The following is a 13,744-nucleotide window of genomic DNA, read 5'->3' as shown; positions in this document are numbered from 1 at the left end:
GGAGTCAGGGCGAGGCGTTCACCAGCATGGACCAGCAGCTGTGTGCTGCGCATCCTCCAAGATCCTGCGCTGCCTGCAGGGAGCTCAGGATGAGGCCAACACCGAAAGCCGAACAAAAAGCTAAGCATGGAAAAAAAGGGCAAAGCTGGGAACAGCACAGGAATCGCATCATTTCCCCGAAGCGGGACCTTCTCCCTGCTCCTGGGGGGTTCGTGCGGTCTGCACAGCTCCATCCTTACCTTCTCAAGGGAAAAGGGCCATAAAACGAACCTACACGTTGTGTGTAGGACATGCAAACACAGCCGTGGGGCGCGATGGCAGCTTCGCCTCGATATTACCGGCGAGACACATAAGCGCGCGGTGGGAGCGGGGGGTGCGCGTGACGGTACTGCGGCGAGAGGAGCGAACCGCAGCTCCCCGGGCAGGAAAAGCACCGTTCCCACCGCTGAGAAGGAAAACCGCTGTTCCCACTCGCAGCCGCAAACCCAGGAGTGCCCAAAGCCCCCAACCTAACGCGCCCCGTCCGCCCCCGGCACGGAGCGGGGATCGGGGCGTCCTCGGGCTGCTCCCCCCGAGCAGGGACCGGGAGATGGGAGGGAATCAAGAGATGAGGGGGGGGAAACCTAGAGATGATGGAAGGAAGGCGGGGACCTAGAGATGATGGAGGGAAGGGGGGGGGAACCTAGAGATGATGGGGGGGGGGGGGAACCTAGAGATGATGGAGGGAAGGACCCAGAGATGATGGAGGAGGAACACCAAGAGATGATGGAGCGGACCGGGGCATCCTTAGGGCTGCTCTCGGCTAACGGTGACCGGGAGATGGGGGGGGACCACAGATGGAGGGGGGGACTGGGACATCCTCGGGGCTGCTCTCCATTAACGACGACCAGGAGAAGGAGGGAGGGAGGGGGGGACCAGGGAAGCCTCAGGGCTGCTCTCGGCTAACAGCGGCGCTCGGAGAGGGGCTGCCGGGGCGGGGGTCGGCGGTGGTGCCCCCCCCGGTGTCCGGGAGCGCGGTGCCCCCCTGCTCCCCCCTTGGTTACCTGCAGCCCGGGCGGGGGGCGCGGTACATGCGCCGCTGCCGCCTGCCCTTCATTCATAAAACCAGAGAAAGCGGGGGGAGGGGGGCGGGGGGAGCACGAGCAGCTCCGTCCTCCGCAGCGCCCCGCCGGAGCCCCGCCGGCCCCCATTCATAAAAGGCAGCCGCGCGTGCGCGCTGGCGCCGCGGTTCCCACCCATTCATTGAGCCGGGCAGCAGCGCATGCGCAGAGGCGGCCGCTGCCCTCCCATTCATAAAATAGCCATTTTCCCAGGCAGCCGCGGCTGCAGCATCGCGGCCGGCGCTGACAGCGAAGCGCTCGCAGGTCCCTGCTCGGCTCCGGCCGCGCTCCCGGGGCCGCCCCCCGCGCTGGGATTAACTCGCCTATGGAGAGATGGTCTTAGCTGAATTATTTGAAGTAAGTACGAGACCTTCTGTTTGTGAGCGAGTGTTAAATCTTTTTAAGTAGGGGGAAAAAAAAACCAAATTAAATAAATAACGCCTGCTCCCCGAGGGAAGATCTTGTGCTCTTTCTAGATGTGTTCATCCAATCCCTTAAAGATCGCCGATCATAACCATATTTCTGACAGTGACTTTTCTAACGTCAGTTATCTATCATTCTAGCCGGAGCGTAGCTGCCCGGTGCTTCCCGAAAGGAGACTTTGGGTTCTGAAGAAATATCCTCTTTCTTGCAGAATTGGCATTTGTGTCCCTGTGGTTCTTATTTATGCCTCTCTATCTGTGCTGTTACATCAACATCTGCATTTGCTGTACGTACATGGCAGGCAGGTTTCACCATACTTGCATCGGGTTTATTTGCAGGGATTTTATAGCAAAATAAGGCTTCTCTTTCTGGTGATGGGCTGTCCTCTCCTTCATGCCTTCTTCCTTCCCCCAAAAGGCAGCATAAATGTATTGTCACCTGGATTGCCAAATGAGAATTGGATATTTCTTGCTTTGGAATGTGAAGACTGATGGTACGCATTTCCTCTCTTTTCTAAAGCCCTGTGTCTTGTTAGTGTCAGGTAGTTCCGAGCTGTCTCCATAATAGGACACTTCAGAGATCAGCCACTGGTGTGTCAGATCTTTCCTGCATGACCTTTGCTCTTTAGCGTTTTGTTTCATACAACTGTGGGTTTTTCTTTTTTCCTTTGGCCTCAGTGCCTTATTCCACAACTGTTCTATTCCCTGTCTTGCTGCACACTTAGGTGCTTCAGGTTTAAATCTGGATGGATTAGGAATTTTAAAGGCTTGATGAGCAATAAAAATGTGTACCTAGAATCATTTCATACAGGTATATGAAATATCCTGGATATGGAGGGAAAAACCTGTCTTGGCTGCTCTTCTCTACCAACTGCGTAGCAAAGATAAGCCAGGATTTTATATTCTGGTACCAGTCCTGGCGTCACAGGAGAAAGACAAGCCTAGAGACGACATGTTCTGAAAATTCATTACGAGAAGGGAAATGGAAAAAGCAGAAAGGGGCATAAAAAAGGCACAAAGGTCTTAGAAGGAGGCAGGACTGGTAGCGCAGACCTTGGAAACAGCAGTGCAAATGAATATCAGCGTTAGTCACAGGAGGAGAAGGTTTCACTCTTTTTTTCTTCAAGTGACAAAGGGTCTGATTTCTTGATTTAAATCTTTTATAGCCTCAAGATTTTTTTAAAAGGGTGAAGGAGAGCAAGAGAAAAGGGAAACCATCCCTGAATTATCCAGAGTGGAAAAGACACGTTCTAGATTCTATAAAACTTCAGCTGCTGCCTTTCTTCCATACCATGGAAGGGTACAGCATGTCAAAAATCAGCTTGGGAATTGCTGCTTAATTGGGTAAAGAGAAACCCCGCTTCCCCAATATTAAGGCTTCCCCCCCTCTTTATTTTGGCTTAAAGAATAAAGCTACAATTTGTGCACTGAATCACAATGATCCTGATGACTGGCTTCCCCCTTCTCCATGTAAAAATGAATGATAGCAGGAGGAGGGGTTGTTCTCAGTTATTGGAACCCTGCTGGGGATGTCTCATTGATAAATGTGCCATTTTCCATGGGCTACTGGGTTTTCTGTTGCTACAAGGGACTCTATATTGGTATTATAAAATTAAAAGGACTATTTCTGAATACTGCAGTCCTTTGGAAATTCTCCGTGAGGTTATGTGCAGGGGGGAAATTATTTGTTCTCCTCCTGAAACAGCAAAACAAAAGCTGTTTTCATGGAATCATGACTAATTCCCAAATCATACTAGGAACTACATCTCAAAAAGCAATCCTTCTCCCCAAAAAATCCTGTCGTCAGACTTCAGTGAAATCAAATTCACAACCGCTGCAGCACCACAGCAATAATTAATTCATAGTTCTGATAGTTTTCAAAATATTAACCATAAAAGCAAACAAATCATTACCCGCATTGCTATACAATTTTCCAACTTCAGCCCAGTACTCAGAACCACCTTTTTAAAGGCAAACCATTGAATGAGTATTGGCTTTTATGCTTTTTAAATACAATGCGATACATTTCCTTAAGAACAAATAAAATCCTTATAATGTGGATGGCATTTAGTCCCCTTAGCTCAACAGATCATATCTGAGCTTCTTTTTCTGGCCTTAAAATAAATGTTTTTATTCATTAAAAGCCTTGACTGAGGAACTGGAGTCCCCAGAGGTCTGAACGTTAGTGGGCCAAAATGTGCTTTATGCACTCACGCCATAGGAACAGACACTCGCTGGAGAGAAACTGCTTGAAAGTCTACAGGTCTCATTTCCCAGCTTCTGAATTTCCAGGTTCTGGGAAGACTTGAGTGTCTTGTTTGAAAAATGGCAGGTTTCCCTAATAAGCTTTCTAATTTTTTTTAGTTGCTACTCATAGAGAAAATTCTGGCTGTCCTTAGACAGAGGAAGTGCTGAGGAGGGGACAAAAAGCATCAATATCAATATTTTGTTAATATTAATGCATGCTTTATGGAAAAGAGCTTCTTTTTAAAGCATTTACAGCTTGACTCAAAATTCAGTCAGCCTAACTCCATCTTAATGAACTCGAACGTTATGTATGATTCTTAATCACACATTAAAAACATGTGCTTACTGAAAGGTCTCCTTTAACTTCCAGGGCAGTCTTCCCTCATTAAAAGCTTTTATTGAGCCTTTTGACTTCCGTCAGTGGCAGCGCGTCCCTTCCATTGCTGGGAGGTCTGGACCAGAGGATGTCCTTAGCGCCAAACAAAGGCAATGGCAGGATTTGTTCCTTTATCATCAGCTCCTCCTCCACTGGGACTGGGGGAAGCGAGGCCTTCATTGACCCACTGGCCCTGGCCAGCAGCTCCTTGCCCCACCTGCCCCACGTTCTCTGCGAAGCCCTAGAGATCTTCCCTCTGCAAGCACTCCCTGACAGCAAGGGGAGCTCTCCTGGCAGACTCCTTGGCTCAGTTTTCAGCGCGTGTCCTGGGTATCTCCCTCTTTCCCACCCTGCAGAGAGGAGCTGGCAGTTGCTGGTCTGGACAGGATTCATACGTGTTCCCCACGCATGGGATGCAGCTGTGATCAAGGCTTTCTAGATAAGGTTTGGTTACACGGTATAGAAAGCCAGAGGAGAGAGAATAGTCATAATTGTTGAAAAGCAGTGATAAATAAGAGGAATTTTGTACTGGTTACCGTCAATTCTGAGTGGTGTTGAGTTGCCCAGACCTTGGTAAAGGTGGCCTACTCCTACTTCAAAGTATGTTGTTTTCAGCTAGGATAATTTCTTTGTATTCAGGTTTATCTGTAAAGATTCTGCTGCTTTTTTGGTTTTCTTCCTGTTGCCCTGTTGTCTCAGAAATCCAAGCGTCCCACCTGGCAAAGAAAATAAGCACATTTCTGCAATACGTTTACTGCAACCGCTACTACAAAGATGACGGTCTGAGCGAGGCGACTGTCACCTCTCTTTCAGAGGCTGTAGTTCAGCTTTTGCATGGGTGACAACAGGTCTGCCTCACGGTAGCCGAGAGGAGGTGCGATCCAGCTGTTAGGTGACAAGATTCTGAGGTCCTTGGTGTATCCCCTCCCCCTCACTGACCCACAGCACAACTCCAGGTGAGCAGTTCAGGTCCCACCACAGACCCGGGGCATGGCTCCAGTCAGCCTTTCATCTCTCTGGGGTGATTTTTCCATCGCTTCTTGACAAAAGCTTGTGATGCTTCAACACCTGGGAAATCCTTGGAAAGCTTGGAAACCCGTTATAGAACCTACACAAGACAATCCAGTGCCAGCAATCCGAGGAGAAGGCTCACTTTGCTGGGGCACACAGCTCTTCCCGACGCTGGTGCTCTTCAGACATCACAGAAGGCAGAGGCTACCTTACTTCTCTGATCGTACTGTTGGTCTTTCTGTTAGCAAACATGGTCCTGGCACCCCGTTTGGGGCTTTTCTTTCCTATGACATCTACAAGTGGGTTCAGATGTCTGCACAGCACCATCTCCTGTTGACATTTTCTGCATCTGTCAGAAATGAGTTAGCAAAACCGTGGTACCTTGTACCTGGAGCAGGGTGGGCAGGAGGTGGGAGTGCGTTTTCCTGTACTCCTGTTGACTTCCCTGGGACTGGGGGCACTGGGGATGTCTCGAAGTCACACCAGTGCGCTCCCCAGCGCTGGGATCTGCAGAACTGCTTCCACACAGGGTGTGATTCCGGAGTCTTGAGTCCCTTGTTCTCACTATTCTTTTGTTAACACGCACATCTAGCATGCTGTTAGACACACGAGACAGAACTTATTAAAATTATTAATGAATAGGTAACTGAGGCAGTTATAAACATCGCGTGTGCCAGCACTCACTAAATATTTAAAGCAAGGTCCATTTTGTTTTTCAGTAACTGGAAGACAAGTTATCCAACTCCGCTTTGAAAATAAAGACACTAGAACCTTCTTACTTCAAAAATTATCCTGAAGGCATTAATGAGAATGAGCTTCGTGGGGCTTGTAGAACTTCCTCACAGGGTTGCCTACAAGAATGCAGCATTCTATAAGGTTATGTAGGCAAGTCTAAAACCCTATTAAAACAAAAGATCACTTCAGTTTTAATTTCTTATGACTAAGGATTCTTACAAAACTTTCGAGTCTGAAATAATATCCAAACACTTTAAAATAACAGTTGGTTTCCTACAACTGTAAGACTTGTAATTATCGAGTACAATAGTAATTTTACATTGGCAATGTCTTGGTGAAGAGCTGAAACAAGCACTGTAGAACGTTTGTGAACTTGACTTTCAAGTCCAATTTTACTCCCTTGGAAGGAAGTGTATTTTGACTTGAAAATTGTATGTGGTGGCAACCATGCAGTCCTTGGATGGTACAGGAGACCAGAAGTCTTCCCTACTTGGGAGTTTGTTGATATTCCTGCTTTGAAAAGAACATCATTGTTTCACCTAGCTCTAAAGATTTATTAAATGAAAATTAAATTTATTATGCGTGTAAGAACGTAGAAATTTTTCTTCCCATTGTCTACTTTCAGAAAATTGGTTACAATTGCAACCAGCAAATTGTGCCTGTGTTATTGTTATAATGCGTCTGTAATTACTGATGATCAAAGACAAACTGATTTTGTTTATAGGTGTTCTGTATGGCATTTTTACTCCGTTGAAATGCAGTTTGCAGTAATTTGGATTACTAGAGTGGACAACAAAGGCACTAGATAAAGTTTTGTAGCTTTTGCAGAGTTATGGTGCCTAAGTATCTTAAATTCTAGTGCATTTTATGATTATCTCTTCTTCCATTTTTCTTTTTTAAATCTACAATTTCCTTTAAATGGCGCGTGTTGATGTATTAAGTCTGTTCCATCTGAGCCACTGATTCAATATCTGCAAGCATTACGCAACTGCCATTGCCTGAAAGAGAAGCTCTGTTCTCAACACTGGCACCACAAACCTCAGTCCTTTCTTATCACAGCAGATGAACCCTGTGAGCAGAGATGTTCTTTCTCTGGGGTTTGACATTTGCAGCTCATCTCCAGTCGCCACCCCTTTCTTGCTTAGCCCGAGTGGCCTCAACAGGCAGCTTCAGGCACTCTAGTTGAAGTGGGCGTTGAGGGAAAGAGGAGATGGACTGCTCAGCCTATGGTTTCTTGCCTTCCTTCCCAACCAAAGCGGCTCAGATTTGGCACCGCTTCTACCCAGGGCTGCTTCAGGCACACAGTGGCCCGTTCCATGTGCTTGGTGCTGGATTCGGTCACTTCAACATCTGAGGCAGCACTAGCAACCCCAAGACACAGCTGACCACTCGGAACCCCACCTTGCTCACCTGCACAGACCTTCAGAGCCAAGGCGAGAGCCCCAAGGTTACATTCCTTCAGCTCTTGTCCCTTTTCAAGGTCTTAAGTTCCTCCAGGTCACACTAAGGACTGATTTTGATGGGTCATGTGGCTGGAACAGAAGCTGAAGCTTCTAAGATACCGATGTTGCTGCCCAAGGCAATATTGTCCTTGCTGACAAGAACTTCTTATGCATGATGGGTTCCTGGTGGGGAAGTGAAGAAGGAGAGGTGAAGAAGGGCGTGGTGTCCTGCTTCTGGTGTGGGAAGGAGCTTTTCTGCTGCTGAATGGACATCTTTCCTCATGACTGATTACAGTAGTATCTGGTATCCTTATATTTGCCTGCAAACAGACTGTGTTTGAAGGGATGACTTGCTTTATTGATGACCCCTTTTCATGGGGTGCAGACATAAAGCTTAAAGCAGAAACAGCTCAGGGAAAAATGTGTTCGAGGCACACAAACACAAAAACTGAAGCAGCCACACCATAAAATACCATCGCTGTTGTCGTCTGGGCAGATCCCAGTGGAGGAGAGCCTCTTTGCAGAATGAACACCACCCAGCTCACTCTCTAGTCCTGCACTCAAGATGTTTGACCCGGATCTGTCGCCAGCAATCTTACTGCTCCACTGAAATTTCTGGTGAGAAGTCCAGCAGCAGCAAGGTAGTCACAGTCCTTGGAGAATTCCACAAATATCAGAAATTTATGTGTCTTAAGAGCAGCTTGAAGGGTGAGATCAGTTACCTGTGGAAACCCTCCGCTCAGGAGTGACGGGCAGGGCACAAAGTGAAGGCTCGCGTGTGGTGCTAGCACCAGAACTGGTAGAGGTGCGTATATATGGTGTTTGAAAGGTGATCTTCAGCAAGAGAGACCTTGTGCCCAGGGGTGTGGGAATTAGGAGAGCTGGGTCTTCTTTGGTTGTCTTTGCTCCAGAGGTTTTATCCAAGTAGATACTGTGACCAAATACCTGCGAAGTCTTGCCATGTCAGGGCTTCTGCTTCCATTCCCCTTGCTCTGCAGAAACAGTTTGCCTGTTAGAAAGAAAATCTGAAACAGTATTAAAATGAAAAAAAGATGATGAATAATTTTCAATATTAGCTGTCCTAAAGTGTGGTGTTTAGTCCAAGGTTCATTTCCTTTCTGTGATAATTGACTTGGATGTCCTGATTAGCATTATGTCACTTAAGCCATCTTTAACGTCCACCTGCATATGGCCATGTCTGCCTACCAGGGGTGTCTGGAGAGTGCTTGGGGCTATAATCCTCCTCCAAATTAATCTGATGATGTAACTTCCATGTGATGCCATCACTCGTTCTGGACAATTGCAGACTGGGCAAGTACAGAGTCAGTGTGAATCACAGAATCATTAGGATGGAAAAGACCTCCATCTTTTGGAGACCATCACCTCCAACCATACCTAAACACCAGCTCCCGTGTGCTGCTCCTGTGCCCGAGGCGCTGCCCTCCTACCAGGGCGAGGGGCTCCTGTGCAGTACCACCAGCGACGCAGAACACCCTCAATGCTCCACCCTGGCTCACAGCTGCCGTGTCAGGGGAAATCAGCATCAACTCAGCCTCTGCGTCGACAGAGGCAGCGGATGCTGCCCAAGGGCTAAACAGCTCTCCTCCACACATGTGCTGGCACACGGTGCACCTTGAAATAAATGATGACCCATGCATGAAGGGACCGAACCCCAGAGGCTTGGTAACGAGCAGGACTGAGTTCAGGCCCAAACGCAGAGCCCTGTGCTAGACCTTAGTGAGGCAATGAAGGCAGCGCTGCCGGTGACGCGAAGGACCAGACAGACAGGCTGTAACATCGCTCAGCGTGCCACCATTTCCTCAGCCACCTTCCATCTAATATCGGCTCTGCTGCATTTACTCTCATCAGCCAGAACAGCTGCATCTCTCCTAAAAAAAAACCAACCCTGTGAAATCGAAGTCTTCCTGCAAACACAACACGCAGCCGACACCGGACTGACTGTTTAGCTCAGCTCTGACTTTTTGTGTCACGACGCTGGATTCTGATGGACAAAAGAATTTTTTTACCCCTCTGCACACCACACAGCTGTCATTGCTGCCTTTTATTTTTTAAATGCAGTTAATAGGAACGGATGCCTTAAAAACTCTCTTGTGAGTCGGGATGTCAGTGAGTGATGAAAAATGAAATACAAATTCTCAAACGAATGGCTAATGCTCAGCAGAGAATTTTAACTCGCGAAGAGAAACAGCATAAGGACTGCATTACAATAATCGTCATTACTGCTAGATAAAGCGCTTCTTCCTGCTCATCTTGTGCAGGAAAAACGGAGCCCGGCAGGCAGGACGCGGTGCCAGTGCGCGGAGGCGACATGTGCGGCACTGACCACTCGCTGCACTCTGGGCTCCCTTCCCCGCCCTCAACCCACTGATCTTGGGAGATCTGGCAGGATTTCAGCCCCTCGAGTGCCAAGTGAGCTATCAAAGCAACGATTTACAAATACAATAGGGGACTCTAGAAACATTTTTCACTGGGTAATAATGCACTTCCCGTTTTCCTTCCCAAAGTGCAGAATCAGTTCATGCTCCAGTTTCTGTAGAGTGTTGAATTTAGGGGAGGAGGTGCTCTTGCAGGAGCAACATGTGCAGTTACTCACACACGCTTCTCGTGTGCGACTTGGTTGTAGTTGGATGCATTTTCTTCTGGATCTTTTTCCAGACTGCTATAATAATAAAATCTTCTGTGCAGTTGGAAAAGGTTGATTTGTTTATCTGAACACAAACAACTGGCAATGCCTTCAGCTGTTCTCTATTTCCTTTTTCTTGATACCAGAAGCTTTTCCTCTCCTGCAACTTGCTCTGAAGCTTTCCTCACCGCGTCCTTACACTGATCTCCAGCATTCTATTCCTTATGAATAAAGGTCACCCCGTGAGGAAATGGCACATCCACTAGAAAACAATGTGCACTTTCTAAATTTGAACCAAGTCGTTTCCGTTCTTTGATTTAAGTTTAGTTACTTCCTGTGGTTTCTTGTCCTACGCCACTGCTGAATCCTTGGATCGACTCCAGGATAAATTGTACTCTTTCAATGAAATTAGAAACTGCGGCGGCAGTGCGCGGCTTAGCTAGCGTAGCCAGTAAACAGCACGGAAACTAAATATTGGTCCACTTCGTGTTCTGAAGCAGAGCGCCTCATTACCTGCGTGAGGTCACACATCTGGTCTGACCCGTGCGTGTGCTCTCCCCAAGAGCTCTACTTCTCCCACCTTGGTTTGCAACCAAACAAGCTGCTGAGCAAGAACTTCCACCTCCTGCGGGAGGGTGAAAGCAGGCTTTGAAACCAGCAGCTCCCGATGGAGACGGGACGCTTCCTCACCAAAGCCAAGCCACCCTCCCGCAAGCAGGTTCTGGGTTAGCAAGAACAGGTGCTCAGCCCCACACCCCGAAGCATCTTTGTACCAGGCCAGTGCTCCCAAGAGCCACAATTTTGCATCAGGTTTTTAGAGATCGGGGTCAGTTGGGGAAAATTGGTGGGAGGTGGCTCTGCCCATAGCAGGGCTGTTGGAACTAGATGATCATTAAGGTCCCTTCCAACTCAAACCATTCTATGATTCTAAAATCCCGTAGCCTTCGATGTGTCATTCCAGGCAGTTTGCTGGCAAACATACCTGTGAATATGTACTGGTGACCCTAAGACGTGCTTCCCCTCAGAAAAATGAGGGATGGGCACTTGAGGAGCTTGCAGTAACGGTAGCCCTTGCAGGACCAGAGGAGCTGTGCATGGGCAAGGATAGGGAGAGGAAAAAGAGCAGCAAAGGAATAGTGATGCACTTTATACCAGAGCAAGTGCTCTGACTCCCTTGAAGTTTACCTTGTAAGAGCTTTTGCATAATAACCAACCTCAGCAGAGAGCCCTGTTTGGGCTGGGGTTGCAGGGTAACTCATTAACGATGCGCTCTCTCTCTCCTCCCTGCCCCTTTTCTTTCTCCTTTCCTTCCCCTAGGATACTTAAGAGTGGAATTTTCACCATTAATCAGACTGCTTTATCAATGGAGCCCCGGATTCCCCACAACATCACGGTTGTCCCCAACTCTGTGATGGTCCAGCCCTTGCTGGACAGTCGGATCCCCTATGGGCGGCTGCAGCATCCGCTCACCATTCTGCCAATTGACCAAATGAAGACAACTCACATAGAGAACGACTACAGCGACAACCCCACTGCTTCCCAGCTGACAGCCCAGAAGCGTCCCCGAGGCTCCCATGAACCGGTCTTGACCAACCAGCACTTGCAGCGATGTGAGCAGGATGTCACCCACCCCTGGATTTCATTCAGCGGACGCCCCAGCTCCATCAGCAGCAGCAGCAGCACATCTTCAGACCAAAGGCTCTTGGACCACATGGCGCCCGTGCCCGTGGCGGAGCAGTCCTCCCCCAGAGCAGTTCGCATTCAGCCCAAGGCGATTAACTGCAAACCCCTGGACCTGAAGGGACCTGTGTCTCAGGAACTGGATAAGCACTTTCTACTGTGCGAAGCCTGTGGGAAATGCAAATGTAAGGAGTGCGCGCTGCCCCGGACTCTGCCTTCATGCTGGGTGTGCAACCAAGAGTGCCTCTGCTCGGCACAGAACCTGGTCAACTACTCCACTTGCATGTGTCTCGTCAAAGGCGTCTTCTACCACTGCACCAACGAGGATGACGAGGGCACGTGTGCCGACCACCCCTGCTCCTGTTCCCACTCAAACTGCTGCGCCCGCTGGTCCTTCATGAGCGCCCTCTCCCTGGTGCTCCCTTGCTTGCTCTGCTACCTGCCAGCTACCGGCTGCGTCAAGCTGTCCCAGAGATGCTACGACCAAGTGAGCCGGCCCGGATGCAGATGCAAAAATACAAACAGTGTCATTTGTAAGGCACTGCCAGAGAGCAAAGCGAGCAGGCCAGAAAAGCCCTTTTGATGGTTTGGGAGGATGGGGAGTGGGAGGACGCTCCACGGAGGGGGGTGGTGTTGGCTCTTTTTAATATCCTGTGTTCTGAGGATAAACGTTAGCCTTTTGCCTTCAGAGAAAGCAGAAGCCACAAACTGAAGCACTTTGGGTTATTCAGGGTATTGGAACTAGTCAAAATTTAAGTAGATGGGGCCAAAGGAGGAATCTTAACAGTGCAGAGTGGAGGCTGAAATCTATGTATATCATGAAGTACAGCTGCTTAAAAACTCCTGGTTCAGACGGACAGCTGCTCACCATGCCTGCATATCACAAGAACCACTGACTGCTCGCTTGGCAGGCACAGCCGCACAAGCAATACCCATTCCCGGCTGCAGAAAGCTACATTGGATTCGCATTCAGGGTGGGCTTCTTGTTTTCGCTTTCCTTCCAAACTCGATTTGCTACCAGCAGCGTGTTGAAGGTGATGGGTTAACTCCCTCCTTCCCTGCCTGCGCGCTGTTAGAAGGGCCAATTGCACATGAAGTACACATTTCTCCAAAGCTTTGTGTCCCTCAAAGATTTTGAGACAGAAGATAACGCTCACTTGTTTAAGGGTCTCAGCATTTAGGCACGCTGCTTTCTTCGTACCCTGCTGGCTGCATTGCTCGGGACCCTCCGTTCACAGCAAGGTGGTAGCAGGGTTGCTCCCTCCGTGGGACAAAGAGCAGCAGGATGTGTGGAGGCAGTTGGACCAACATCGTGTTGTTCTGGCTGTAAGCTGATCCGTAGCATCAGATTTCACTCAATGGAATATTAATTTGACATCGACAGTACAAACCCGCTCCAGAAGGATGTTGGCTGAATCCCGTTTTCTCGAGGCGTGTGCTTGCTCCCCCCATGCTGGAGCAAAGGGGATCTTCACTCACACCACAAAGTTAAGACGTTCAGTGTTTGTTTCTCTCAACCTCTCAAGCTCTGTTAAGAAGTCACAAAAACCTACGTTTAGGCTGCACACAGGTGTATTTTTGTAGGGATATCAACTCAGTACCTCCTCTCCTGGAACAAGCTCCTGTTTGCTCATTAAATACTAAGATTTCTGAATTTTTTTTTGTTTGGGGAAGAATGGTGTTTTCTCGCAGTGCAACCCATTCCCCCATCTCTATTGCTGCTGTTCGACTTTTGCCTTCTCTGTACAAAAGTGCATCCTTTGAAATGTAGAGAATGCTTTTAATGTTTATTTTACTGTCAACAAACACTAGGGACAGCCAGGGGGGCGAAGAGAGCAGAGTTAAAGAATACACACGTGGTTTTCAGCAAGTGAGTATCATTGGTTTTGCCCATGCGCTCATCCCAGGGCCAGTTCTGCGTCCCCTCAGATGCAGTAACCCCTCTCTCTTGACAACTCAAGGTGCTAAATAAAAACCTTTGTCCAAACATGCAACGCTGTAATGAGTAGGTAGGTACTTGTTGCATGCAGAAAACTGATCTAGTCTCTCTCTTTTCTTCCTTGTTTTTTTTTTTGGTTTTTTTTTTT

At 48.4% G+C, this 13,744-nt stretch overlaps 1 protein-coding gene across 1 annotated transcript; it reads left to right on the top strand.

Annotated features, from left to right (window-relative positions):
- Positions 1–1,309: 1,309 nt before the first annotated feature.
- Positions 1,310–13,021, top strand: SPRY4 (sprouty RTK signaling antagonist 4). The gene is made up of 2 exons (XM_054079755.1): positions 1,310–1,457; positions 11,295–13,021. Exon 2 carries the CDS (start codon positions 11,341–11,343, stop codon positions 12,238–12,240), a length of 900 nt encoding a protein of 299 aa, XP_053935730.1. The 5' UTR covers positions 1,310–1,457; positions 11,295–11,340; the 3' UTR covers positions 12,241–13,021.
- The last annotated feature ends 723 nt before the right edge of the window (positions 13,022–13,744 follow it).

The sequence above is a fragment of the Cuculus canorus genome, chromosome 14, assembly GCF_017976375.1.
Source record: "Cuculus canorus isolate bCucCan1 chromosome 14, bCucCan1.pri, whole genome shotgun sequence".
NCBI classification, from domain to species: domain Eukaryota; kingdom Metazoa; phylum Chordata; class Aves; order Cuculiformes; family Cuculidae; genus Cuculus; species Cuculus canorus.
Note: the sequence above shows the minus strand (reverse complement) of the source record. Positions and strands in the feature narration are given on the sequence as shown.

What these genes read in the sequence shown, in the direction of transcription:
- SPRY4 (XM_054079755.1), top strand. Translation starts at nt 11,341, where the DNA reads ATGGAGCCCCGGATTCCCCACAACATCACGGTTGTCCCCAACTCTGTG.